General features: G+C 33.9%; 1 protein-coding gene across 2 annotated transcripts; it reads right to left on the reverse strand.

Annotated features, from left to right (window-relative positions):
* Positions 1–1,526: 1,526 nt before the first annotated feature.
* On the reverse strand, positions 1,527–25,425 carry LOC111052694 (RNA polymerase II-associated protein 3). Of its 2 annotated transcripts, none has more exons than XM_039420498.1 (10): positions 25,126–25,425; positions 24,019–24,105; positions 22,476–22,603; positions 20,251–20,437; positions 18,926–19,030; positions 17,782–17,909; positions 11,218–11,404; positions 5,707–6,033; positions 4,778–4,970; positions 1,527–1,893 (listed from the first exon to the last, which is right to left on the reverse strand). In XM_039420498.1, the coding sequence occupies exons 1-10, from the start codon at positions 25,282–25,284 to the stop codon at positions 1,805–1,807; spliced, it is 1,590 nt and encodes a 529-aa protein (XP_039276432.1). In that variant the 5' UTR covers positions 25,285–25,425; the 3' UTR covers positions 1,527–1,804. The 2 variants fall into 2 exon arrangements, with proteins under 2 accessions (XP_039276432.1, XP_039276433.1); XM_039420499.1 differs by lacking the exon at positions 11,218–11,404 and adding an exon at positions 8,927–9,113 and having other exon boundaries at positions 1,529–1,893.
* Positions 25,426–27,458: the final 2,033 nt, after the last annotated feature.

Consider the following 27,458-nt stretch of genomic DNA (forward strand, 5'->3'; position numbering starts at 1 on the left):
TGATATCCTCGACACATATTTTATTTATAGTGAGATACCATTTTGAAAACTTTGAATAATGTTATATTATTAAAAATGTATAAAAATATCATGTAATGTAACGTGGACTTTGAAAGCAACGACTCTAACATTATAATACGGTTTCTATTGCTGGCGGTATCAAAATTAAGTTATAGCACAGTTTACTATATTACCAATTCTCGCGCCAGGTCTATAGAGAGATTCACTTTCAACTGTCAACATTCCTTATGAATAACATCAGTGCTTACCACTGTACTCTATCTCACTATAGTGTTATTTCAATCGTTTTACCATAGTTGGCTAGTTGGTTGATTAGCAAACTGACATTATTTTATTTGAAAGATATGTTTTAATAAGGTACAATATCGCAATGTGTATTCAGTTGAAACTATCTATTTATTTGTGTAACCAACTGATTATATTAAACTATTTATTTATCGTATGCCATTTTTCTACATCAACCTTTCTAATATTTAAAAATTATTTAATAGAATTAATGAGGTATTGGACAATTTAAAAGCAAAACATTATCACTCTAGACCGTAAGCCTCAAAAACGTAGAAATGTTGTTCCTTTTTCAGTTTACATTTTACAGTTGACAGAAAAACTATTCTTGCCTTTTTCTTTTTTAATTGAATTTCAGAAGGAACTTATCTGTCTATCTCAAGCTGTTTCTCATTCACAAGTGGTAAACGAATCTGAGACATCTAAAGCTGCGTTTACACCAAAGTTATTAACAAAATGTTAAACTTAATCCTTATAGATTATATTGGATTGAACATAACTTATCATACACATGATGAACATATGTGTTTGTCAAGTTCCGTTCAATCTTATAGAATCTGTAAGGATTAAGTTATTAACATTTTGTTAATAACTTTGGTGTAAACCCAGCTTTAGCTTGTAAAAAATGAAAATGTCTACAATAGAAGTCCAATTACAAGTTTTTATCTTGCCTAAATCTCAATTAAGATTGAGATCTTCTTAGGGCCATTTGCACAGTATCAGTTTAAACTAAATTACATTTTAAACTGGATTAAATCCATATCAAGTCTTGGTCTTTATAATCTGGTTTATTTTTAGTTTAAGCCACCAGCTGATTAAATTCAGTTTAAGCTTTGACTGTGCAAACGGCCCTAAATGTATAAATTCCAAGCTTTTCCAATTGTAACTTTTTAATTGTGAGTTCCATGATATCCTTCATTTAGATAGGGTATAATATTTTGTATGGCATATACAAAATTCCGTAAATTATTGTTTTTCCTCTGCTAAGCCAAGTTCGTTTTTAGAATTGTTCCTGAATAAGTTTATTAGATCAAAAATCACACACCTGTTATAGATTTTAGAAAGTGTAAAAGCCACATTGAAGCTTTGATCAGAACTTTCACAAATTTTCAAAAATATTCAATTATGATTTTGAAATTCCATACATCAATTTATAATGTAAGAGCTAATCTTTAGCGGTAGTCGTAATATATACAAGGGTTGAATTGAAATTATACAAATCCAAGTGGTATAACTTTTTATAGGGACAAGTTTATAACAAAGATATAGAGAAAAGATACCGTTAACTTGAATTATTCTTATCTGATAAAAATAATCAAGAAATGATTATTATTCTTTTTCTTTATAATGAACGACTTATACTGGGAGAAACATTCTTTGAATCATTTATAGTTTTCAAGAAATTAGAAAAAATAGTAGAAATTAGAAATCATAAAATTTCAGAGAGGATTTGAATATTTCACACCTGATACATAATTTGGCAGTCACAAGACGTCACCTAGAGGTGGAATGTCCTTTTCAATTCAGCAGCTTGGTCTTCTGTGATTTCTCTTCTACGCAATGAGAACTGCACAATTTTTTCAATACCTGGAATAATAATTTAAATCAATTTTTTAATGTTACACTACCCCAAGATCTATGAAAAATATATAATATAATAAAAATCAGAGCTTAATTTTCTCAAAGGGGTCAAAAATGGCCTTTGAGCGGAAGTAAAACTCAAGAAAAGTACAAATTAATTACGCAATGCATTAAAAATTGAGATGAACTTTTTTCAGTCAGCAATAAAATGGTTAGGTAATGGTGTTGATAAAAATAGTTAATAATTATAATCACTTCTAGCTGCTTAACCTTCCGGCAGTCGCGCTGTTGTAAAAAGTACAACACTGTCAGTTTTTTGTTGCACAAAACTATTGAATGGGGTGGTGTCAGTGAATGAGTCACCTATGCATTCCAAAACTTTCCCCCATCACTCCACTGAGTTGCAGTATCAACCGAGCAATGGTTCAGTCTTTAGGTGCCATTTAGTCGCGACAGTGTGCATAAGTCGCACTGTGCATAAGATAGGGAAAGACTGTATACGGGGACTGTAAACGAGCCAATAACACAGAATTGATGGCTTATTTCAAGCTAATTGCTTGATGTACCTTATTGGGCTATGAAATGGAAATCATCCAAATGTTCATAGGCGTAAAATAATCCAAGAAGATGGAAAAAGTAATTATACAATTAATATGTTTTGACAGTTAACACAGAATTGATGGCTTTGCTTGATGTACCTTATTGGGCTATGAAATGGTAATCATCCAAATGCTCATAGGCGTAAAAAAAATCCAAGAAGATGGAAAAAGTAATTATACAATTAATTAATATGTTTTGACAGTAAACAGAGTACAATGTACTCTGTTTACTGTCAAAACATATTTATTATTTCATAACACTTGGAAAATTGGATGTTGTACAAAATACAACACGCGACTGCTCGTGTGATTGAGAAGGGCGCGACTACCGGAAGGTTAAGAACGCATCTTGGATTTTGGATCATTGATAGTATCATCCTCGTCAAAGAAAATCCATTAGCTAGTAGCAAATATCGGACTAATGTTGAAAGTTGGATATTTTCAATGGAATTCTCAACAAAAAATAGTAAATTACTATCCTTGGAGAAATTTTCAGGAACACACATTAAAGCACACAGCAAACTTTTTCCATATGAATCTCAAAGTCTCCATTCTACAAGAATAGGATAAAGGCGAACGCACAATGCAGCAAACAGACGGAGGGAAAATCCCTCCCCCGGACAGACATCCGTCGTCTGTATATGTCTGCTGACGTCTGCAAGGAGAGTAGGAGACGTTTGATTTTTACTCCGTCTGTCTGCATAGGCTACGTCTGTCAGCTGATGTGTGCGTTCGCCTTTACAGATAGGGTTTATACCGGGTGGCGCAGGGAAATAGGGAATATTTAAATAATATCACTTACACAAATATATTTATGAAGCTAGTAAATTATTAATGAAATGGCAACTGTTTAAAAAAATTGTACTGCCAACTGTAACATTCAAAATTTCTCTTTTTGCTGCACCATACAGTATTTTTATTTGAAGAGCTGCTGTGCTGAGAACATCTCTAATACCGAAGACATCTCTAATACATCTCAACATAGCTTACGGCAACACTATCAATAAAAACATGATTAAACACCAAATTCCCATTCATTTACGAAAAAGTTGTGTATCTTGAGTTGTGGTATGCGATAGTGCAGGGGGTGAAATGTTATCAACCTTTCATTAACTGCTGCTAAAACAGTCGTGGGTTCGAATCCCGCGAAGTGCATGGTTGTTTAATCATCTACTAATCTAATTGGGCTACCCATGTACAAACAAAGGATTATGTAGGCATAAGTTGATGTAGGCATTATCCAGCAGAAAAAAAACTAGAATCATCTCTTCGAATGTAATCCAATTGAAAACGTGAGAGAAATTGTGAATCGCATAGGGCCTACATATTACTCCAAAATATTAATCTATATTAGAAATGAAGGAATTGGCTTAAACATGTAAGGGATCTACACTATACTGAACTACTGGAATGATTTATTTGAAATTTTGCATAATAAATTCGAATTTGGATTTGTATTATAAATTCATAACTAACCGAGGATTAATATAGGCTTATTTTCAATTCTTCAAAATTTCACGTCAAGTTTTAAAATAGACCCTTGCGGAGCACGGGTTACCTGCTAGTAGGAAATAGACGATTGACGCATTATCACTTATGAACTAATAAACTGTTTAATTTGCAATTCTACATAAATATTATGAATTTATCAAGGATGGATATGGGCTTATTTCCATTTCTATTAATAATTTAATTCATTTAATGATTGAAACAAATTAATTTGATTTGCTATTTAAAGTTTGTACAACAATAAAAGCCCAACCAAACAGAGCTTTCTCCAAGTGGAAAAGTTGCGTGATTGGTAGCACGAGCGATAAATAGATCATTTTGAACTTTGATGAATATTATCCACGTAATTTTAACAAAATAATTAATGATTATTATATTTTTCATGTTTCATGGACATAAAACCGTGTCCAAATTGAACTAATGTTTGACAAACATGTTTGTTGAAACAGTTTGGGTAAATTTTATTATGTTTGCCCGTGGCCAGTGTGGACGCGTCACCAAACAAAATATTTGTAAGTGGGGAGGAGAACAGGTTTCATGTTTTACAGCTGTCAACATTGAAAATGTTTGAAAAAACAGTTATGTTTTGTTTGACAAACAAAGATTGTCCACACTTTTTTAAATGTTTGTCGCTGAGCTCCTCAACAAACATGTTTTCCGAACATTTGTTCAGTGTGGACGCGGCTTTAGAGACATTACAACACAAAACTTTCCCAAGTGCAAAGCACGGGTTACCTGCTAGTAAATGATGAATTTGATTTGGAATTGAATTGAATATTCACCTTGTTTATCTTCCTTTGACATCAAAAGCGCCATGATGTCAAATCTTGGAACTTTCATCAGTCCTTCCAGATACGGATATGCCGATACGTCATTATCTATGAATTCTGTTGCAAGAATAGAGACAATACTACTGAGAGGCCCACTTTCCAGTGAATTTTGAAGAATTATTGGTAACTGACTTCCTTCAATTTGCTGAAAAATATTTAATATTATATTTGAATTATTGATTCAATTAATTGAATTAGTTCAATAATAGTAATAATTAATGTTTTGATAATATTAAAAGAAAACATTTGATAAATTTCGAAAATGTATGACAAAAACATAAGGCATTAGGCCAATTCAAAGATTGAAGATAGGTAAATGATGAATAAGGTGGCCAAAAAGCACTCAAACTGGAAAAAAATTATTATTTATAGCTATGGGAAACGATACTTAGGCCAAACTAGAAAATTGAACACAAAATAAAATAAACGGAAAATATTGTGTAGTCTCAGCTATTTTGAATTATTTAGGAACGTTTCATTTTGTCAAGGAAAAACGTTTCCAATTATAGAAATGAGAAAATAAATATTGTCATAAAAACTGCGACTACGCCCCGTTTTGGAAAGCTGATTTTCTGATTCCAGCTGTTTAAAGTCTAGAACTTGGCTAAATGCTTGGGAACTGGCCCTAAGGCCCGCCGCAAAGTAGACCCACGCTAATCCACGAAAAGCAACCCACGCCGTGGGATGTTTTGTAAACCATTGCTAGGCTCCTCTAGACATCTGTGTAATACATGCTTGTCAGCTGATTGATTATGAATAATTCTATAGCAATGGTTAATAACGATTATAAATTTTTCATAATTCAATTAAGCTAAGGTTATTTATGGTCTATCAAGAAATCATCATGCATAATAATATTCAAACTATATAATTCAACTTACTTTCAAATACAGGAATACATCTTTAGGATTTCCTTTCAAATCGTTCCAAGCAGAGAAGAATTGATAGGAGTTCTTTGGAGGAGGATGAATCTTTTTCGAGACAGACGTGCTTCTCTCTGGAGAATTCAATGAGGTCTGAGAGTTAGTATTGTCCTTCAATGGAGTGGAGTTATCTGTTTTAGCTGGTCTCTGTTTTATTCTATCTATTTCAACAGTGCCTCGACTATAAGTGTTGGAATGAGGTTCTACTTGATTTTGCGATTCTATTCTGGGTGGGTCATCATTGTTCACTTCAGAGCCAATTACTTCTATTCCTTTGCAAGGTTTCTGAAATTCAACATAAATGTTTTGTGATTTTTGACGACAATCTTCTTGAAATGTTATTCTGAATTCTACACCTATAAAAAAAATTAAATACATAGGCGAAGAGATGCTTTGTTACCAAGATCAGGCGTTAAGGCGCTTCCACACGTGAAAATCGGCCTTGAGAGCAGTTTTTTTTTTTTAATTTTATCTATAACATTTTTTGAAACACTTTTTGACTTGGCTAGTAATTTGACTTATGGTGGGCTTTTGAATAAGGAACTCATTGTTGCCTGTTTTCCCGTTTCCACCGTCTTCTAAAGTACCTGTTATTAAAGTTATCCCGGTAATTCTGATAAAATACTAATTGTTAATTCTTGTTAATAATGATAAATTTTATCTAAAATATGCTATAAAAATAATTATTTTCATGATTCAATTATTGATTTTTGAAATTGAATATTTTGTTAGTAGATTATATTAATTCATAGCGTTCAAACGATTTGGCAACGTTGCGGAGTCGAAAAGTATAGAGGTATTTGCTTTGTCTAATGGCAGACAAGGATTACAAACCAATGATCATTAGGTACTGACTTTGTAACGGGAATCACATTTTAGGGCATCGAGTATAGCCTAAACATCAAATAATTATGTTTTCTAACATGTTCATTTCATTTATCAATTATTGAGGTTTTGATATTTCATGACAAATAAATATTCAATTCAATTTATTTTTACACACACGCATACAAGTTTGATACAGAGATTAACAAGAAGAATACATGCAAACAACAACAATACACATTATAACAAAATGAAAAGAAAGTGGTGCAAAAAAAAGGTGGAAGATTGAAAGGGTTTTCCAACTATGGTTATCCATGTACTAGGAAAACCTTCAATCCTTGAGAAGGGGAAAACGTATCAGGAAAAGTAAATAGACGGCAGATATGAGAAGATGGGTGGGGGAAGAGTAATAAGAGAAAGGATGGAAAAAGAAACCGATAGCACCAGGTGTTAAAAAATATTTGAAGGACTAGATGAATTACAAAGGATTGCCGAATAAGCAAGCACACAAGTCAGAAGAGTACACTTTGTGAAAACAAATCATAGATAGAAGTAATTATTGCATTTGATCCAGGTGTTAATATCCTGTTTTAGTTTTTTAGTTATTTTAGCACATTCAATATACTGTTCGGGGATTGTATTAATGATTTTACTGCTTATGTATATAAGTTGTCTTCTGATGGTTTCTATGTTTTTATTGTAAATGAAATATTTATTGCTGTAGGTCTTGGGTTGTATAGGCTGTTAGCGGCGTTATTTGTAGAAGGGAAATCAGTTTTATGCTTAACTAGCAGGTAACCCGTGCTTCGCAAGGGTCTTTCTTAAAACTTGACGTAATGAAATCTAGAAGAATTCAAAATAGGCCTGTGTACAGTGAGTCAGTCATTCTATCAGGGCTCGAATAATTTTGAAATTTCAATTAAATAAAAATGGAAGAATATAATTTCTTTATGTAAATAACAACACCTTCATTGAAAGACATATTAACTGCATGCGTTTTCATATTGCCGATACAGCATTGATGAAACTGTAGACGTTTATTTAGCATTTGTCTTAAAAATTGTTCTAGCTGAAAAATTAATAATCCATGCCACGTGTAGGCCTGAACATTGCATCAGGAAAACGAAATTTTAAAACTATGTTTTTCAGGTAGAAAGCAATATAGAAACAGATGTTCCTTTTTTAATTTCGACCATATGATTTGGTGATTTTTTAATGAAATCTAATGTACCATTAATAAAATTTAAACATTATTTCTAAAAAATCTAGAAGAAAAATTAAAATTTGGGCTTCCAGGTGCACGAGATTGATATTTTTAGAATCTATGTGCAAAATTTGGAGATCTAAATCATTCCCGTTTTTCCGGTATGCAATCCACAAGTTGACATGTTTTGATGCGAACAAACGAACAAACACAACCCTACTCTCTCTTAATATATAGAAGATAATAAATTTTACTACACTCAGAATACATAATTTATTGTCTAATTGTGAGAGCATCGAATTCTTAAAAAGTCAAACTGGTTGGGAAAAGTCTCGGTTTAATTAGAATAGTTTTGATGATCAATTTTTGACATAAGAAAAGCTCTTCCAAATGTGAGTTATAACAGCCCCCCCACACGGTTATCCCATATTGAATTATATATTGAACCAGAGCAAAGTATACCATTTTCAGCTGACTTTGACTAATTCAATGATCTATTGAAGCCTACAGTATCAGAAATGATTGACAATTCAGCGGATGTAACTTATTACGTAGTGATGGCCTCATGGTATGGTCCATACGTGAGAGAAGTCACCCTCAAGTCCGATAACGGCTAGTCCAGCGCACATTCACATTAATTCATCATAGTGAGTTGTGTTTTTTCTGGCTCTAAATTTTGTCAAATTACGCAAAAATGTTCCAATTAATGGTGATTTGAGTGTGATATTTTTGGTTTTTATTCTGTTTTTAACCGTCAAAATTTAAAATTCTTAGTTTTCGTTGTTTTTTAGTGAAAATGGGCTAAATTTTAGGAAAGTGAAACTATAACCCTATTTCTGACATTTAAAATGTTATATAAATTTGGGAGAGAAATAGTACAAGGAGTATCCTCAGTTTTTCTCTCCCAATCAGTGCTACTTTGTAAAAATTATAAATGAATAAATAAATAAATTACATGACATGACCTAGTAACTGAATCGTTAAAACACAATATTCACTCACAAAGAAAGTATTTACTAGAAAATACTATAATAAAACAATATCATCATAATGGTTTCTTCTATGATTGATTATACTGTGCACATACTGATTTGAATTCTTTCGCCTATCTGCCACATAGGCGGCAGTTTCTCTTACTTTTAAACTTACCAATTTCTTCAAATACGTCTTGGCCTCAGAGTTGTTCGGTTCGAGTTTCAGGACAACATTCAGATCTGATTTTGCATCATCGAATTTCTTCAGTTCTATCCTAGCCGCTGCACGCCGTAAATAGGCTTTCACATAGGAAGAGTCCACTGAGACAGATCGCGAACAGTCGCTTTCAGCATCCTCAAATCTGTTCAATGCAAGAGATAGTAAATTATTAAGAGTACAGAATATGAAAGCACTATCATTGCAGAAGTATATTCCTTATTATTTCTTTTTTCTTCTACTGATTCAATGATACACAATTATTTCATCTACCAATGTTATTTATATAATTTGTAATTTGTGAGAATATATAAAGAATATTTCAGTTAGTGAGTAGGTGTTTAAAAAGTGGCAATTCAACTCTTAGTGTATTTAATGTGGAGGAACACTTTGATGATTAACGATGAATACAAAATCTTTAAATGAAAAAAAAATCTTAATTTTTTTAGAGACGATTGCACAGTGATTGCTAAACTGAATTGAATCAGCTGCTGGCTTAAACTCGAAAGGAACCACTCTATAACAAAGAGCTAGAATATGGATTTAATCCAGTTCCAATTGAGAATCCGTTTAAACGGGCACTCATGTTGATAATGATATTTCACACAATTTATATGTACCTTTAAGGCTGGCCACTAACGGTAAAACACACATGATAAACATGTCATCATACATTGTTTTGTCATCACAGCGAAAGGCTTCGAGCAAAAATTTTTGAGGGTGGATTTTTGTATCTCCGATGTTTTGTTTATTTTCAATTAGTTGCTCTATTTCAGGTTAAACTAGTAGTTCTGTGAACAGTAGACCTCACGCAGTATTCTCATCCACAAGTACCTGATTGAAACTATTATAGACCTTATGGAAAAACAGCAATAGACTGGCTTCTCCACACATCTGTGTAATCACTTGTCAGCTGATTTATGATGAACTAGTAGTTCTGTGAACAGTAGACCTCGCGCAGTTATAACGACATCCACACTGATACACTAACTATTTCTTTGATCAGATCATGCTTACACAAGATTTAATTATCATATAACGCTTTCCGGAATTTAGCGCGAGAAAACCAGAAGACATCTAGGCGCCCAGACGAGCTGTTATAAGTTCTTTGCATCCTATTTAATAGTGCATAAAAATTGCATTCAATGAGGCATGCAATGAGGCATGGAATTAATAGTCTACACAGCTGCTAATTTTTTACCAAGTTACATTGAGATATTGAATTGCATGCGTCATGGCATGCAATTTATAGTCAACTCGACAGCTGATTTATGATGAATAATTCTATAGTCTGATTTTCACTCTAATATTGACGTATGAAGGAGGCTCCTTTTTCCTTTTATATTATCCTTGAAATTCGAAATTTCCAAAAACCTTGTATATACGTCGACGCGCAATTTAAAAAGGAACATACCTGTCAAATTTCAAGAAAATCTATTACCACGTTTCACCGTAAATGCGCAACATATAAACATTTAGGGCCGGTTTCCGAGCTCGGGATCTATAAGTTCTGGACTTACAGAGTCCAGGACTGAAATAAGCTCTCGGGTCTAAATTGACTTTCTGAGTCACGATTTTATCTTCTTAACTCCGGAGTCTTTCAAGTTCTCGACTTATTTGAGTCCAGAACTTTAACACAGTAAACATGAGGGAAATTCACAATATTTTACTGTTGTATTGTTGGCATTATAGCAAAACGGAAACAGCTGATTACAGCGGGACAATTCAAATGAGCATGCTCTCCAAACTATTTTGTAAAAATACGTTTCGATTTCTTTGTAGGCCTATTCAAAGCAAAACCTTTGAAAGGTGAATGAATAAACATTTCATTTTACGTTATGTTATTGTTGATCATTGATCCTAACCAGTGATTTTGGAATAAAAATTTCATTAGGCTATTGAGTTTGAAAACGTATTTGTTTTGAAAAAAAACTGGAGAAATAATTTATTATTATTAATATATGTTAAATATGACATTGATTAATAACATTCAGATTGGAATATAAATTCCAAGGCAATCCTTGTATTATTTCGCTTGAACATTTTTAGGTTATTATGTCAGAGTCGTAAAATGAGGTTAGTTTTTTACACATAATTCTGATACAATTATATTCCAAAATGAACTTGCAAACTATAAATTATGAATTTAGATGGACTTATCCAAATAATTTAGGTATTCCATGACATCTATTTGAATTATTTCGCCTATCTGCCACATAAGCGGCAGTTTCTCTTACTTTTAAACTTACCAATTTCTTCAAATACGTCTTGGCCTCAGAGTTGTTCGGTTCGAGTTTCAGGACAACATTCAGATCTGATTTTGCATCATCGAATTTCTTGAGTTCTATCCTAGCCGCTGCCCGCCGTAAATAGGCTTTCACATAGGAAGAGTCCACTGAGAGAGATCGCGAACAGTCACTTTCAGCATCCTCAAATCTGTTCAATGCAAGAGATAGTAAATTATTAAGAGTACAGAATATGAAAGCACTATCATTGCAGAAGTATATTCCTTATTATTTCTTTTATTCTTTTACTGATTTAATGATAAACAATTATTTCATCTACCAATGTTATTTATATAATTTGTAAATTGTGAGAATGAATAAAGAATATTTCAGTTTGTGAGTAGGTGTTTAAAAAGTGGCAATTCAACTCTTAGCGTATTTAATGTGGAGAAACACTTTGATGATTAACGATGAATACAAAATCTTTAGATGAAAAAAAAATCTTAATTTTTTAGGGACGATTGCACAGTGATTGCTAAACTGAATTGAATCAGCTGCTGGCTTAAACTCGAAAGGAACCACTCTATAAGAAACGAGCTAGTTTATGGATTTAATCCAGTTCAAACTGAGAATCCGTTTAAACGGGCACTGTGCAAATGGTACCATAGAGGAACAATAGAGTAAGTAGATATCCCATGGTATAGGGCATTTAAGTCGCAACTTTTACTGTTATCTCAAGCCGATTACTGTTGATTTTTGTCGAATTTTACTGTTTTGTTGGGGTGAGAGTGTATGAACGGCACAGTATGAGAGACTACCAGTGTCACACAGCTTCACGGGAAAGAATTACATGAACTATCGGCTTGAGATAACAGTAAAAGTTGCGACATAAACGCCCTTTACCATGGAATATCTACTTATGCTATTGTTTCTCTATGATGGTACTTAGTAGGTACCAATCAAATCATAATATGTGAAGAGTGAAAATAAATTGTGTGAAAAGGAGAAGAGCTTGCCACGCAAACAAGACAGTCTAAAGGCGGTTTCACACATACCGGTATCAGTATACGTGTCCGGTACAGTGGACAAATATAAATTTACAGTGGTAAAAATAATTCCCATGAGTTTTAATGGGACTATTCCAACTCAGCCCGGCAGAACAAGTATGAATAATCCCATTAAAACTTATGGAAATAATATTCTGACTACTTTCACTGATATAAGTGAATTATAGTATTGATACCGATAAGCGCCGTGCTACCAAGTCTCCCGGAACTAAGTATACGAGAGGCAAGTTCTGCTAACAGACAATAAATTGTGAGCTGAGAATCATTTCAAGGTGGTTCGGAGCCCACCCAGCTTTGAGAAAAGCTGATGGTGAAGAATTCGATATTAATTGACCCGTTCATCACGCACTCATGTTGATAATGATATTTCACACAATTTATATGTACCTTTAAGGCTGGCCACTAACGGTAAAACACACATGATAAACATGTCATCATACATTGTTTTGTCATCACAGAGAAAAAATTTTTGAGGGTGGATTTTTGTATCTCCGATGTTTTGTTTATTTTCAATTAGTTGCTCTATTTCAGGTTAAACTAGTAGTTCTGTGAACAGTAGACCTCACGCAGTATTCTCATCCACAAGTACCTGATTGAAACTATTATAGACCTTATGGAAAAACAGCAATAGACTGGCTTCTCCACACATCTGTGTTATCACTTGTCAGTTGATCTATGATGAACTAGTAGTTCTGTGAACAGTAGACCTCGCGCAGTTATAACGACGTCCCAAACCATAAGCACATCCACACTGATACACTAACTATTTATTTGATCAGATCATGCTTACACAAGATTTAATTATCATATAACGCTTTCCGGAATTTAGCGCGAGAAAACCAGAAGACATCTTGGCGTCCAGACGAGCTGTTATAAGTTCTTTGCATCCTATTTAATAGTGCATAAAAATTGCATTCAATGAGGCATGCAATTTATATTCTACACAGCTCCAGTGGTTTATTTAATGTTGGAAGCCTCTCTCTGATGACAAAACATGATGAACATGTGTGTGTGCCGAACATGTCCTACCGTTAGTGGCCAGCCTGATACACACAAAATTATATCTTGAATTGCACTGCTGCAAATTAATTTTCTTAAATTGGAACTAATACTGCATAATTCAGACCTATTATTCTAAATTCGAGAGGGAAACAGTTTTGTATTAATTCTGCTGTTTCTCTCCAATCATTGTTTATATTATCCTTGAAATGCGAAATTTCCAAAAACCTTGTATATACGTCGACGCGCAATTAAAAAAGGAACATACCTGACAAATTTCATGAAAATCTATTACCGCGTTTCGCCGTAAATGCGCAACATATAAACATTTAAACATTAAGAGAAATGCCAAACCGTCGACTTGAATCTTAGACCTCACTTCGCTCGGTCAATAATTCTATAGTCTGATTTTTACTCTAATATTGGCGTATGAAGGAGGCTCCCTTTTCCTTTTATATTATCCTTGAAATGCGAAATTTCCAAAAACCTTGTATATACGTCGACGCGCAATTAAAAAAGGAACATACCTGACAAATTTCATGAAAATCTATTACCGCGTTTCGCCGTAAATGCGCAACATATAAACATTTAAACATTAAGAGAAATGCCAAACCGTCGACTTGAATCTTAGACCTCACTTCGCTCGGTCAATAATTCTATAGTCTGATTTTTACTCTAATATTGGCGTATGAAGGAGGCTCCCTTTTCCTTTTATATTATCCTTGAAATGCGAAATTTCCAAAAACCTTGTATATACGTCGACGCGCAATTAAAAAAGGAACATACCTGACAAATTTCATGAAAATCTATTACCGCGTTTCGCCGTAAATGCGCAACATATAAACATTTAAACATTAAGAGAAATGCCAAACCGTCGACTTGAATCTTAGACCTCACTTCGCTCGGTCAATAATTCTATAGTCTGATTTTTACTCTAATATTGGCGTATGAAGGAGGCTCCCTTTTCCTTTTATATTATCCTTGAAATGCGAAATTTCCAAAAACCTTGTATATACGTCGACGCGCAATTAAAAAAGGAACATACCTGACAAATTTCATGAAAATCTATTACCGCGTTTCGCCGTAAATGCGCAACATATAAACATTTAAACATTAAGAGAAATGCCAAACCGTCGACTTGAATCTTAGACCTCACTTCGCTCGGTCAATTATTTTTCTATCATCATGATTTGTAATTTTCCAGTGGTTTATTTAATGTTAGAAGCCTCTCTCTGATGACAAAACATGATGAACATGTGTGTGTGCCGAACATGTCCTACCGTTAGTGGCCAGCCTGATACACACAAAATTATATCTTGAATTGCACTGCTGCAAATTAATTTTCTTAAATTGAAACTAATACTGCATAATTTAGACCTATTATTCTAAATTCGAGAGGGAAACAGTTTTGTATTAATTCTGCTGTTTCTCTCCCAATCATTGTTTAGATTTTGTGCTTGTGTAAATGAAATGAAATATATAAGTAATACATAGAAGTTGCATATTATGTAACTAACAGGGAATTCATAAATCCAAGAAAATAGGTTGAAGAGGGCTTATTATAGGTTGTCGAGTGGATTATTACTTGCATGCAATTAAAATCCCATTGTAATTTGGTAAAAAATCAGCTGTCGTGTAGACTATTAATTGCAATCAATGAGGCATGCAATTTATATTCTACACAGCTCCAGTGGTTTATTTAATGTTGGAAGCCTCTCTCTGATGACAAAACATGATGAACATGTGTGTGTGCCGAACATGTCCTACCGTTAGTGGCCAGCCTGATACACACAAAATTATATCTTGAATTGCACTGCTGCAAATTAATTTTCTTAAATTGGAACTAATACTGCATAATTCAGACCTATTATTCTAAATTCGAGAGGGAAACAGTTTTGTATTAATTCTGCTGTTTCTCTCCTAATCATAGTTTTGATTTTGTGTTTGTGTAAATGAAATTAAATATATACGGTAAGTAATCGATAGAAGTTGGATCTTATGTAACTAACAGGGACTTCATAAATCCAAGAACATAGGTTGAAGAGGGCTTAAACCAACGTTAGTAGACGATCTGCCTACTAACTTTGGGCTTAAACCACCTACAACTGCAAGTCCACTCACCTCTTATAATATTCTTTCCATTACTCACGCACTAACCCAAATTTCGAGTGAGCATCATCCTCAGCAAAACGTTGCATAGACTACTTACTTATTAGGATAATGAACTATTGAATAGATTTTATTGAAGTCATGAGAAAGCATACATGAAAACCGTTTGGAGTGATAAACAATTTTCAACTTATAACTGGGTATATATTGTCTGGGGACGTTTCTAGACTAGACCAAGGTACCTAGAATACATTCTAGGTATTGTAGTATTCAATGTATTCTAGGTACATTGGACTAGACTGCAGTACCACAGATCTAGCCTTAGTCTATGGTAGTACTTGTGACTAGACCAAGGTACCTAGAATACATTCTAGGTATTGTTGTATTCAATGTATTCTAGGTACATTGGGCTTGACTGTAGTACCACAGATCTAGCCTTAGTCTATGGTAGTACTTGTGACTAGACCAAGGTACCTAGAATACATTCTAGGTATTGTAGTATTCAATGTATTCTAGGTACATTGGACTTGACTGTAGTACCACAGATCTAGCCTTAGTCTATGGTAGTACTTGTGACTAGACCAAGGTACCTAGAATACATTCTAGGTATTGTAGTATTCAATGTATTCTAGGTACATTGGACTTGACTGTAGAACCACAGATCTAGCCTTAGTCTATGGTAGTACTTGTGACTAGACCAAGGTACCTAGAACACATTCTAGGTATTGTAGTATTCAATGTATTCTATGTACATTGGACTAGACTATAGTACCACAGATCTATCCTTAGTCTATGGTAGTACTTATGACTAGACAAAGGTACCTAGAACACATTCTAGGTATTGTAGTATTCAATGTATTCTATGTACATTGGACTAGACTGTAGTACCACAGATCTAGCCTTAGTCTATGGTAGTACTTATGACTAGACCAAGGTACCTAGAATACATTCTAGGTATTGTAGTATTCAATGTATTCTATGTACATTGGACTAGACTATAGTACCACAGATCTAGCCTTAGTCTATGGTAGTACTTATGACTAGACCAAGGTACCTAGAATACATTCTAGGTATTGTAGTATTCAATGTATTCTAGGTACATTGGACTAGACTGTAGTACAACAGATTTAGCCTTAGTCAATGGTAGTAGTTATGGTTTAGTTAGTATATGGTAGTACTATTCAAGCAGTACTACAGTTAAGCCGGGTCTAGACGCTCAAGTTTACCATCAGTCTTTTGCTCAAGCAAAAGACTGATCGTTTGGTTCAAGCAAAAGACGGATGAAAAATTGTGTCCACACGTATCCGTCTTATGTCTTCCGTTTTCCTATTTAAGCCTATAAGCCTTTAAGCCTATAAGCTCAGTTCGTAACCAACTATGAAAGAGCTAGTACTCTTGGCCACTTTTGTTTTGTGTGTAAAAAATAGGAAGAAAAAATGTCATCGTTCACGTTGGAGTAGAGACTGGTTGTTAAAAAGACACAAATTTTCTCACGTTGCATTGCTTCGAGAATTGCAAGATGAATCTGAAAATATGTTTATATGTTCCTCATTTACGGTGAAACGCGGCAATAGATTTTCATGAAATTTGACAGATATGTTATGTTTCTCTTGAAATTGCGCGTCGACGTACATACAAGGTTTTTTTGAAATTTTGCTTTTTAAGGATAATACAAAAAGAAAAGAAGTCTATTTCGAACGCCAATATTACCGTAAAAATCAGACTATAGACATCTTAAATCAGCTGTCGAGTGGATTATTACTTGCATGCAATTAATATCCCATTGTAATTTGGTAAAAATCAGCTGTCGTGTGGACTATTAATTGCAGTCAATGAGGCATGCAATATTGATAACTCGATGTAGCTTATTATTTTTTCTCCCGACTTTTCTCTGCTTTCAACTCGGTAAGCTTTTAATGATATTAGCATAGTTGTTTAAAACAAATTATTAGCATTCTAATGCTAATAATTATTTTTAATATTAATAATTATTGTCGATACAACTAAAATCATAACATCAACATCAAATTCTAAGAGTATATGAGAATCAAGAAAGAAAAAAGCGTTATATAAAATCGATAAAAAAACTTGCTTATTTTCAAGTACTCGCGAGGCAATTTATTAATTTGAGGGCGCTGAATCCGAATCTGAAATCACAATTTCTCTATCTCCATTTTTACGCAATTTAGGTTTTGGTGGATAGGCAAAAGACGGACGGTTTGATGGAAAAAGATTCCCGGCCGATACATTTTAAGTTTGACGACTTAAGCTTGAAGACCCATCCGTTTTACCGTCCAGACGCAACGACTTACATGTTCCGACTTTTGCTTGAGCAAAAGACTGAAGCCAAACTTGAGCGTCTGGACCGGGCTTAAAACATATATAAATAGTATACTACTGAAGTGAGATTTACCTGGAAATCTTCAAATAGCACAGTGCACGATTTGCAAAGAAAGTGCAGTCTTCTGAATGCTTCTCGATAGCATTTGTATAGTGAGCTATAGCCTCAGTCCATTTTCTTTCTTTCACACACGCATTTCCCTGACAGAAATTAACTTGAAAAGAAACACATAATTGAAACCTTGAAATGAGGTGAAGAATGCATGAGGAACTGATGACATAATATTCATTGATAAGCCATCCAACGTCATAAAACTGAATAAATATAACAACATTTTATTTGAAATTGATGTTGCTTTCCATGACGAAACACTGTATAATAACTTTGTTCTATTTTTGACACTGTGTTACATTTGAACAAATGTTACAAATGTAACACAATGTCAAAACTAGAACAAAGTATTTTAGTTACGGTATGTAAAACTGGACTGATATTTTAGAAAAGTGAAAACATAACCCTGTTTGGGTTAGAAGAATTGGACTGTATTTATGTATTTATTGGACTGTATTTTTGTACTTGTTTTTCATAAACCTATTTTTTGGAAAATTTTTATCAATCAAAATTCGGGAGAGGAACAGTCTTATAGACTAAGTCTGTTGTCCTCTCCCAATCATTTTATATGATTTGTGATTTTATTTTAAATTGAATAAATGAATTAAAATAGGAGGGTTGCAATGGATTTCATCAATATTGATTACTTTTCTGGCATTAGCATATATTTTATATTATATTTATAATTATGTAGCATAAAACTCACATTCCGCGCACAGGTTGTGTTCCCTGTGGAATGTAGAGCAGAAAAATGCATCACACGTTGAAGCCTACTCACAATAAAGTTTTGAGACATTCTTTATTAATCAACTATTAATGGTGAATTTATTGAAAAATCAACATTCACTCTAAATTATAACCATTCTGTATAGTTGGAGAGACTTGAGATATTGTCAAAAAATCCACTATATTTTACTAAAAAAAGTACTGATAGTACATTATGTATAGTATTGATTTAAAAAGAATATACATTTAAAAAAAACAATAGAGAACATCACAATTTAAACACAGCTATGGTATTGAGAGAATCAATACTAAAAAGAAATCACAAAAATCAATGAACATCAAGTAGAAACATTGCTGTTGAATATCTATGTTAGGTTACCTTTTCTTTCTCATCCTCCGCCCTTTTTCTTCTAACTTCTTCAGTAAGGTCTTCCTCAGAATGTATACTTTCATTATTTGTTGCATTACTAGCGCTTTCTTTTTCCTATAGACAAAACAAAGTTATTAACATTATTTCTTAGAACAATGAGAACAAGTTGATAGAGATAACTGTGTTGTTAGATAAGGTTGTACCTTGACCAGTCAAGTGAGTTTACATGAAAACCAGTTAAGGATGATAAATAAAACCAGGAGGATGATGAAACAAATCTAGTACGATTGAAAAATGCATATTCCATGAAAACTGATTATCAAATCTAGATATCAAAACTGATTGAATGGAATCATAGAAAAATATAGCATGATATATCTTGGGTGTATAGGGTGTTTATGTTCCGAATTTCACTCAACTCAAGCTGATAGTCCTAATAGTTTCAAATTGCCTCCAATTTCTCAAACGGGGGAAGAATGTGGTGATGCAACCATAGCAACTGTTATTTATTCAATTGGTTGATTCCTCTTATTCAACCATTCATGTTCATTTCAAGTTGATTAAATTGTAATAGAACTAGAGACCTTTTCAGAAAAGTGGGCTTTAATCAACTAGAACTGAACATAAATGATTGAATAAGAGGAATCATCAAATTGAATAAATAGAAATAACTGTTGCTATGGTTGCATCACCACATTATGTGATGCTGGTAGTCTCTCATACTGTGCCGTTCTTACACAATCACCCGGTCAAAACCGTAATAGACAGTAGTCGACAGGAATTGGCTTGAAATTTGGAACATAAATGACCTATACCATGGATGGAATATCTTCTAATGTTATCTTTTCTCTATGATCAAAAATAATGGGATTGAAAATCTGCTCCCATTTTCAACGAAAATTGATTTGTTAGTGACATCGTGAACATCGTTTTCAAATTCAATTATATTTAAGAAACTCTTAAGGGATGAAGATGTGTGTAGATTCAGTGAAGTAACAAAAATATTAATAATAATCTAATGAAGGATACTAATGTGAATGTGACTATAATAATGAAGGACTGTATATTAAAATCAGAGGCCGAGCGATGGTGGTAAGCCCGAGGAAAATGGAGAGGCGTTGTTCATAACAAGACCCGGTACTAGCTGGAACGGGACACACGGATATTTATGCATAATTTACATTTCTACATAACCCCGCAAGCCGGAACGGGACACGGATATGAATGTACAATTTCCATTTCTACATAACCTCACAAATACTCAGAACACAAAGTCCCCATACAAGAACAAGTAACACACAAAAAAGATGCACAGCAATATCTTTGAAACCCACCAAATCGACCAGGTATCTTCTAGCTTCTGAATTTTTCGGCTCCAATCTGAGGACGGTGTTGAGGTCTGCTCTGGCTGCGTCCAACTTCTTCAGCTTCATTCGGGCAGCACCACGACGAAGAAAGGCTTTCACATATTTAGAGTCCAGTGACAGTGTAGTGGTGCAATCCTTTTCTGCTTCCCGAAACCTGTCAATTCATGAGTAAAGTTTTACGAATTTTTAGAAAAGTTTTTTTTTCATGTTCGGGGCTACTTGTATTTACATGAAAAATAGAAATTAAAATACACCGTGTCCCACGAAAAGGTTTACACGTTTAATTTTATATTACGTGCTCATTCATGCACTGAACTTTTTTAAACTTCACACAGTTTACAGAGTAGGTTCTAAAAATATTCTCTGAATATATCAGCTCCCTAACCTTTGTAGAAATAAAATGGCGACATATTGAAAATGTTCCAATTTTAATGAATTGGTAATTCTATCAATATTCATGAAAATTTTTATGAATTGATAGAATTACCAATTTTAATGAATTGATAACATTTTCAATATGCCGCCATTTTGTTTCTACAAAGGTTAGGGAGCTGAAATTTTCCCAGAATATTTTTAGAACCTACTTTGTAAACTGTGTGAAATTTAAAAAAACTTCGGTGCATGAATGAGCACCTAATATAAAATTAAACGTGTAAACCTCTTCGTGGGACATGGTGTACATTTCCAAGTAATTAAAAACGTCTTTAAAGCCGAAACATGTTGTGAAAAATAAAAATATCTATTTCAAAGGGTACTTTGATTTACAACTAATAAATCGAGATGATTCCAGGAAGTAACGTTTTTGTGAAATGTTCATATTATTATGACTAGTAGTTCTGTGAACAGTAGACCTCACGCAGTATTCTCATCCACCAAGTACCTGATTGAAACTATAGACCTTATGGAAATACAGCAATTGACTGGCTTATCCACACATCTGTGTAATCACTTGTCAGCTGATTTATGATGAATAATTCTATAGTCTGATTTTCACTCTAATATTGGCGTATGCAGGAGGCTCCTTTTTCCTTTTATATTATCCTTGAAATGCAAAATTTCCAAAAACCTTGTATATAAGTCGACGCGTAATTAAAAAAGGAACATACCTGTCAAATTTCGTGAAAATCTATTACCGCGTTTCGCCGTAAATGCGCAACATATAAACATTTAAACATTCAAACATTTAAACATTAAGTGAAATGCCAAACCGTCGACTTGAATCTTAGACCTCACTTCGCTCGGTCAATTAATAATCTTTATTACATAGATTATATTTTTAAGAACAGTACAGTAACGGTATATTAGTGTGTCAATTTTACTAAGATTAGCGTTATTAATTTTGTATCATGTGTTAATATTATTCAAACCATCCAGTCCTCGCCGATTATGAATGAGTCTGTAATATTGACCCACAACTATTTCACAACTCCTTAAAGCAAATTCCTCAAGTAATGGATTGATACCAAATTAGAATCCATCATGAGATCGATTGCTCTCAAAATGAAAAGTCAATGATTGATTTTGAGTATTCTTTTTGAAAAATAAATATATCTGCAGAAAAATGTGACATTAAACAAAAAAGACCTATCATAAGAATTGTATGGAGTAGACAGAGTACTTTTTCTATTATGAAAAATGTATTTGCTACATTACTTATACAACATTCAATAGAAAAGATAGTTTATTATCTTCATAACTTTAGATTAAGTTAGAGAAACAATCATTATAATAATTTAGAATAAACTTTATTTTTATATTGTATTATATGACACAGCTATCATCCAAATTTGAATATTATTTCCGTATCGATTTGACAACTTTTTCAATATAGTATAGTATGTTTTGTAAGATTTACGCTTCAAGAAAATTATTTCTTATTAATATCTACACATTATACTTCATTATTCTTTCTCATTAACTATGTTCTAAAATTAACTTCAAGTGGAATTTAAGCTCAACTCACACTTACGCGACTCAGGTCGAGAAGAGACTCGACTCTAGTCAAGAGCATGTGTTTGAAAATGGTCACACTCAGACCAGTCGATTCTAGTCTCCGCGATTGTCACCATTTGAAAACACATGCTCTCGTCTAGAGTCGAGTCTCTTCTCGACCTGAGTCGCGTAAGTGTGAGTTGAGGCTTAGCCTGTCATTAGCTAGGATGTTCTAATATTAGTTTGTGGGATTCTCTCACCTGTTTGTCTTCAAAAAGCATAACGCTCGATTAGCAGAATATGTGCAATCCTCTGAATAATATTCCATGGCTTTCGAGTAATGAGCAATAGCCTCATCCCATTTTCCTTGCTTCACAAACGCATTTCCCTGGAAAAACATAATGTAAATAAACTTCATCTCATGGTTATTGGATCAGGTAATCTTACAAATATTTTATGTGAACGATAGAAATGTTACATGGTTCTGGCCGCGACACCACGCGTTAACTTCACACCTCCAAGTGGGCACCTGCGCTTAGCACATCCCGTGAGGTGTGACACGCGATAACAACCCGGCGGCACAGCCAAGTAGGTAGGCGAGAATCACGGAGGAGTTTAGCCTGCATTGAGTGGAACCACCACTTTACAGTTCCGGCGATATGTGGGCTGGGCAAGCCCGGAGCACTCCACCAGATTGCTTCACTGTGCCCAGCTACTTCCAGAGAATTGAATTGAATGATTGCCTCTATTTTGACCTAGGAGGGCGAAGTTAGGGCGCAGTAAGCCCTCTCTTACACTTAACCCTCCAATACAATACTAAATCATAAATTGAAAACAATATTAAGTAAAAGAAAAATGAAACAAAACAATATTTTATACCAAAAAATAGTAAAAATAATAATAAGTGGATTACGGTAGTTGAATAAACTTAAAAGTAGAGCATTCTTAATATGTAGAGATTAGATTAGATTTCTTTATTTATGTATGTTACAATATTTACTGGCTTATACACTAATTTACATTAAGTGACGGTTATGCTAGCCTAATTATTAAACGAATTTTACAAAGTATAAAAAATTAAACAATGAGAATAAAGATTAAATGCAATTAGAATAACGATAATATAACATTGTAATGTAACTTCATAAATCGGCGGTGTTTCAACAAATAATTGTCGATTCTTTGAAAAGGATATAAAATAATATCCTTCCCATCAACGCACGACCAGGACGGAGAGTTGAGAGTTGAAAGACGGAGAGTTCTGGCGACTCGGTCAAGCCAGGACCTCCCATAGTCTGGAGCCTTCACCCAGCCGTACTGCTATTGGCTAGGCTACTTCCAGGGACGGAGTCGCACAGTCATCCGTGTGCTATGGTTCCCCCTGGTTGGCATTTTCCCTTCACCATGAGAACCAGCATCAGTGGCTGGTGGATCCAGTACTTCCTGAGACGGGAGCCAGAACGAATCCCAAAAGAGCTCAGCCATGCCCCTAAGGGTCTCAGCACCGGATTGATCCCATCAGGGCCCGATAAAAATGTTACAGGTGAACATCAAAGAACTGTTCAGATTCTAATAGGATAGATATAATCAGGAACCCTTTCAGAAAATATGTAGTGTATGATAAGCGCTGAGCTTCAGTCTAGAATGATAGATGAAAGAGTTTGGGCTATCACGTCTGTTGTTTACAAACGTTTATTGTTCTGTAAATAAATGAATAAGCAAAGCGTATTCCTCATAGTTTGGTGATTTCAGATTACTAAATATTTCCAACAAATTTGACATCTATATGTTCAATGAGCTTACCTTTTCCTTTTCTGTATTTGCTTTACTCCGCAAAACCATTTTATTAGCTTCATCCGTCTTTTCTGCATTATCACTCCATTCACTTTTCTGGAATAGAGCAATACTTATAATTTAAAAATTTACATTCTTTTTACAAATTGATGAAATTGCAGAATGGGAGGCAGATATTTTTTTCAGGCTAGAACTGATAAAAGTTGAACACTACTCTCATGATGAACAATAAGTAAATCGTCCAGGGACTTACATCACCAAATGGCAAGGTCACCCTGGTCAAGCACTTGGCAAAAGGCCTGCTAGCAGACGCAATCTCTTACTTCACCAGCTGGCTGATGAGGTTGGGTAGAGGTTAGGTAGAGGACATGGCCACTTTAGGAAACATCTCCACACAATTGGAATCAGAAATGGAAGTCAGGTGTGTAGGCTTTGTAATCAGTCTGAAGAGACTGCCATGCATATCATACTGCATTGCGAGAGACTAGGGGCAAAGAGAAGGGCTATGATTGTTGTTATGTTTGGCTGCAAGCAACCAGGTGATGAAAGGGGTCAGTATAAGGAAAACACTCTTGGATCTTGTGACAGACACAGGTATTGGTTTGCCCAAATAACGTACTTGGGACACACTGTAGTAATTAAATTGATCAGGTGCGACGTTAAACCTCTGACACCAGACCTGAGACAGTTCTGGTTTAGTCCTGCTAGGTCACTAGGCATTTATTTTTTGTTGAAAGAACACCCCGTACAGAATAAAATAATAACATCCTAGTTACCCATGCTCTGAAGTTCAACTCAATTTAATTATAATGACTTTATTTTTGAAAAATGTAGATATTACGTGACCAATTTATTAAATTCAATATAGAATATTCAAGAATAATTCAAATCACCATAATTATGCTATATTATTTCAAAGCATATTGTCAAGTCCGAAAAATTAAGAAGGCCTACGGTAAATTAGGTATTTTGATAGAAACTTACAACTACTGCATGAGTGACAGAGAATGCTGACCTAACCTCAAACATTACTTAAGACATTTAGAAAAACATCAGATATTCTGTATACTTATAGCATATTTAAATCTAGATACATTTAAATCTTAATTGACTCACAGTTTTTGCTGAAGCAAGGAGTTCTTTATCTTTTCTCTTCATTTCTGTTTCCCAAGTTTTCATGTCTAATGTCTCTCTTTCATAAGATTCATTGTAATCCAAAAGCATTTTCCTCATAAGAAGAGGATTTGAACTCAAGCTTTCCTGATCGTTGCTCATAATGATTGTATTTTCATTAACAACACCATAAAAAATAATAGATATCTTAATTGAGAATCAGAAATAACAAAATAAGTTCAAATATTCAAGTTGCGTTGTTTACTTTGTATTGTCTTGCCGCTTGCAGCCTATATCGATATCGTATATCGGTTTATTAACTATCGATTGTTGAATTTCTATTCATGTAGCGGGAAATGTTCAAATTGTGTGTCCCAAAAATAATGATAAACAGTGACAAAAATAGAATAATTTGAGTTAATTAACAACAAATTTGCAATATCCGATATAAATATTTGATATTTCGAAAATTTTTAAACAAAGAGGCTGAGATTTTTTTCAGTGAGGCACTGAATCTTGAATTGTACTGCTCGGTGTGCGTTATGAGGGCGATAGGTAATGGGATATAGTTGCTGGTGTCCTAGATGTATATTTTCAAATGAATAAATAATAATATTATTAGGAGAAAATGCTTTAGAATATTTTAGTTGGTTCAACATGTGGGTAGTGTGGGTACTGATTAAAAAAAAATGATTTTGAGAGAAGACAAGATCTGAGTCAAAGCCTTTTTCAACTTTTTAAGACATCATGATTATATCCCATGAAGTGCTAAGCTGCGTTTACACCAAAGTTATTAACAAAATGTTAGCTTAATCCTTATAGATTCTATTAGATTGAACGGAACTTGACAAACACATATATTCATCATGTGTATGATAGATAAGTTATGTTCAATCTAATAGAATCTATAAGGATTAAGCTATTAACATTTTGTTAATAACTTTGGTGTGAACGCAGCTTTAATATCAAAGGGTGGTATTTCTCATCGAATTCTTAAAAATGATTTACTAACTTATTTTTCTATATATTTTCTACTGTAAGGTGAATAGATTTAGCAAATTTAAAGCATTTATGTAGATGCATAATTCTTTTTCAATATTTTTTATGCCATTAAATTCAATTCAGAATGCTCTTTACTCTCCATTAAAAACAAAAATAATCGACAATCTTGTTGGTTGAATATCAACACTTTTAACCACGGTATTCAGATAAAAAATATTCTTCTTTAAACCGTGCTTTTAACAACATAATTAAAAAAACACGATAAAATAAAATATATCTTATGACAGAAGTCAGAATTCAGTTAAGTAAAAAAAACCACTGAGTTTTCAGAAGCTGCATTTAATTTTTTTTTTTTTTGCTGAGGATTATAATACCCACATGAGCTCTAGGCTTGAGAGTGGGTATGAGACGGATGATTATGAGAGATGAGTTGACATACAGCTTTAGGTGGGTTCCGAAACTCCGGGAAGCGATTTTCAAAGTCATAGAGGAGTTCGGCTTCTCAAGTGGTCACCCTACAACGGGAGTAGCAGAGACATGGAGCTTAACTTGTTTTATCGATAGCTTATCAGCGCGACCACAAATCCAAATCGCTTCCCTGATTAACAATCCAATAACTCACCAGAATTGAAAGAGAAGACAACTTACATTATTCATCTGATGAGAAGAACAAACTATTTAGGACTTACGATTCATAGTAACATCAACAATCATTTGAACATGATTACGTCATACGTACTTGTACGAACGAAAACAAAAATAGCTTACAGTAGCAGGTAGACTACGGTGCGTGGTTGAAATTACCAACTCCCATGATATTCTACCAAATATGAATAGTATAGGCTAATAATTATTAATGTCTGAATCTAAACATTATTAGATTATTGAAATCTTATACAGGCTGTCATGGAGGGCAGGCAGTTAAAATTATGTTGAAGTTGAAAAAGTTGAAATTTAAATTACCAACTCCAATACCATTGTATCGAACATAAACACTATATAAATCTCAGTACCCTTTTAAATTATTTTGTCACAACACGTTTTGGACATTAATGCCATTTTCAAGACTTGAAAATAATTTGATAAAAACATAATTTCACATCTTCATTTATATTTAAAGTAGACCTAAAAAGAAAAAGACAATAAACACTGTATTATTCATGTTGATGAAACTAGACTTCGTCAAAGTCTCATAAGTGTATCATCGAATTCCTAGGGCTTGGACCAGCATTCCGTGCAGAAGAGAGTTCGGTAAGTGTTGGTGTAGTGGAGACGAAGATGCTCTCCCAGTTGGCCGGAGGAGGGGCGACGTTAAATATGTCGACAAGCCTTGT

Source organism: Nilaparvata lugens, chromosome 2, assembly GCF_014356525.2.
Source record: "Nilaparvata lugens isolate BPH chromosome 2, ASM1435652v1, whole genome shotgun sequence".
NCBI lineage: Eukaryota > Metazoa > Arthropoda > Insecta > Hemiptera > Delphacidae > Nilaparvata > Nilaparvata lugens.

Bases quoted from the DNA above. Each gene is read 5' to 3' on its own strand.
- LOC111052694 (XM_039420498.1), bottom strand. From the start codon at position 25,284: ATGAGCAACGATCAGGAAAGCTTGAGTTCAAATCCTCTTCTTATGAGG. The intron at 20,438-22,475 runs GTGAGAGAATCC...ATGAATTGACAG, and splicing joins TGCTTTTTGAAGACAAACAG to GTTTCGGGAAGCAGAAAAGG. The intron at 11,405-17,781 runs GTAAATCTCACT...TGCATTGAACAG, and splicing joins TGCTATTTGAAGATTTCCAG to ATTTGAGGATGCTGAAAGTG.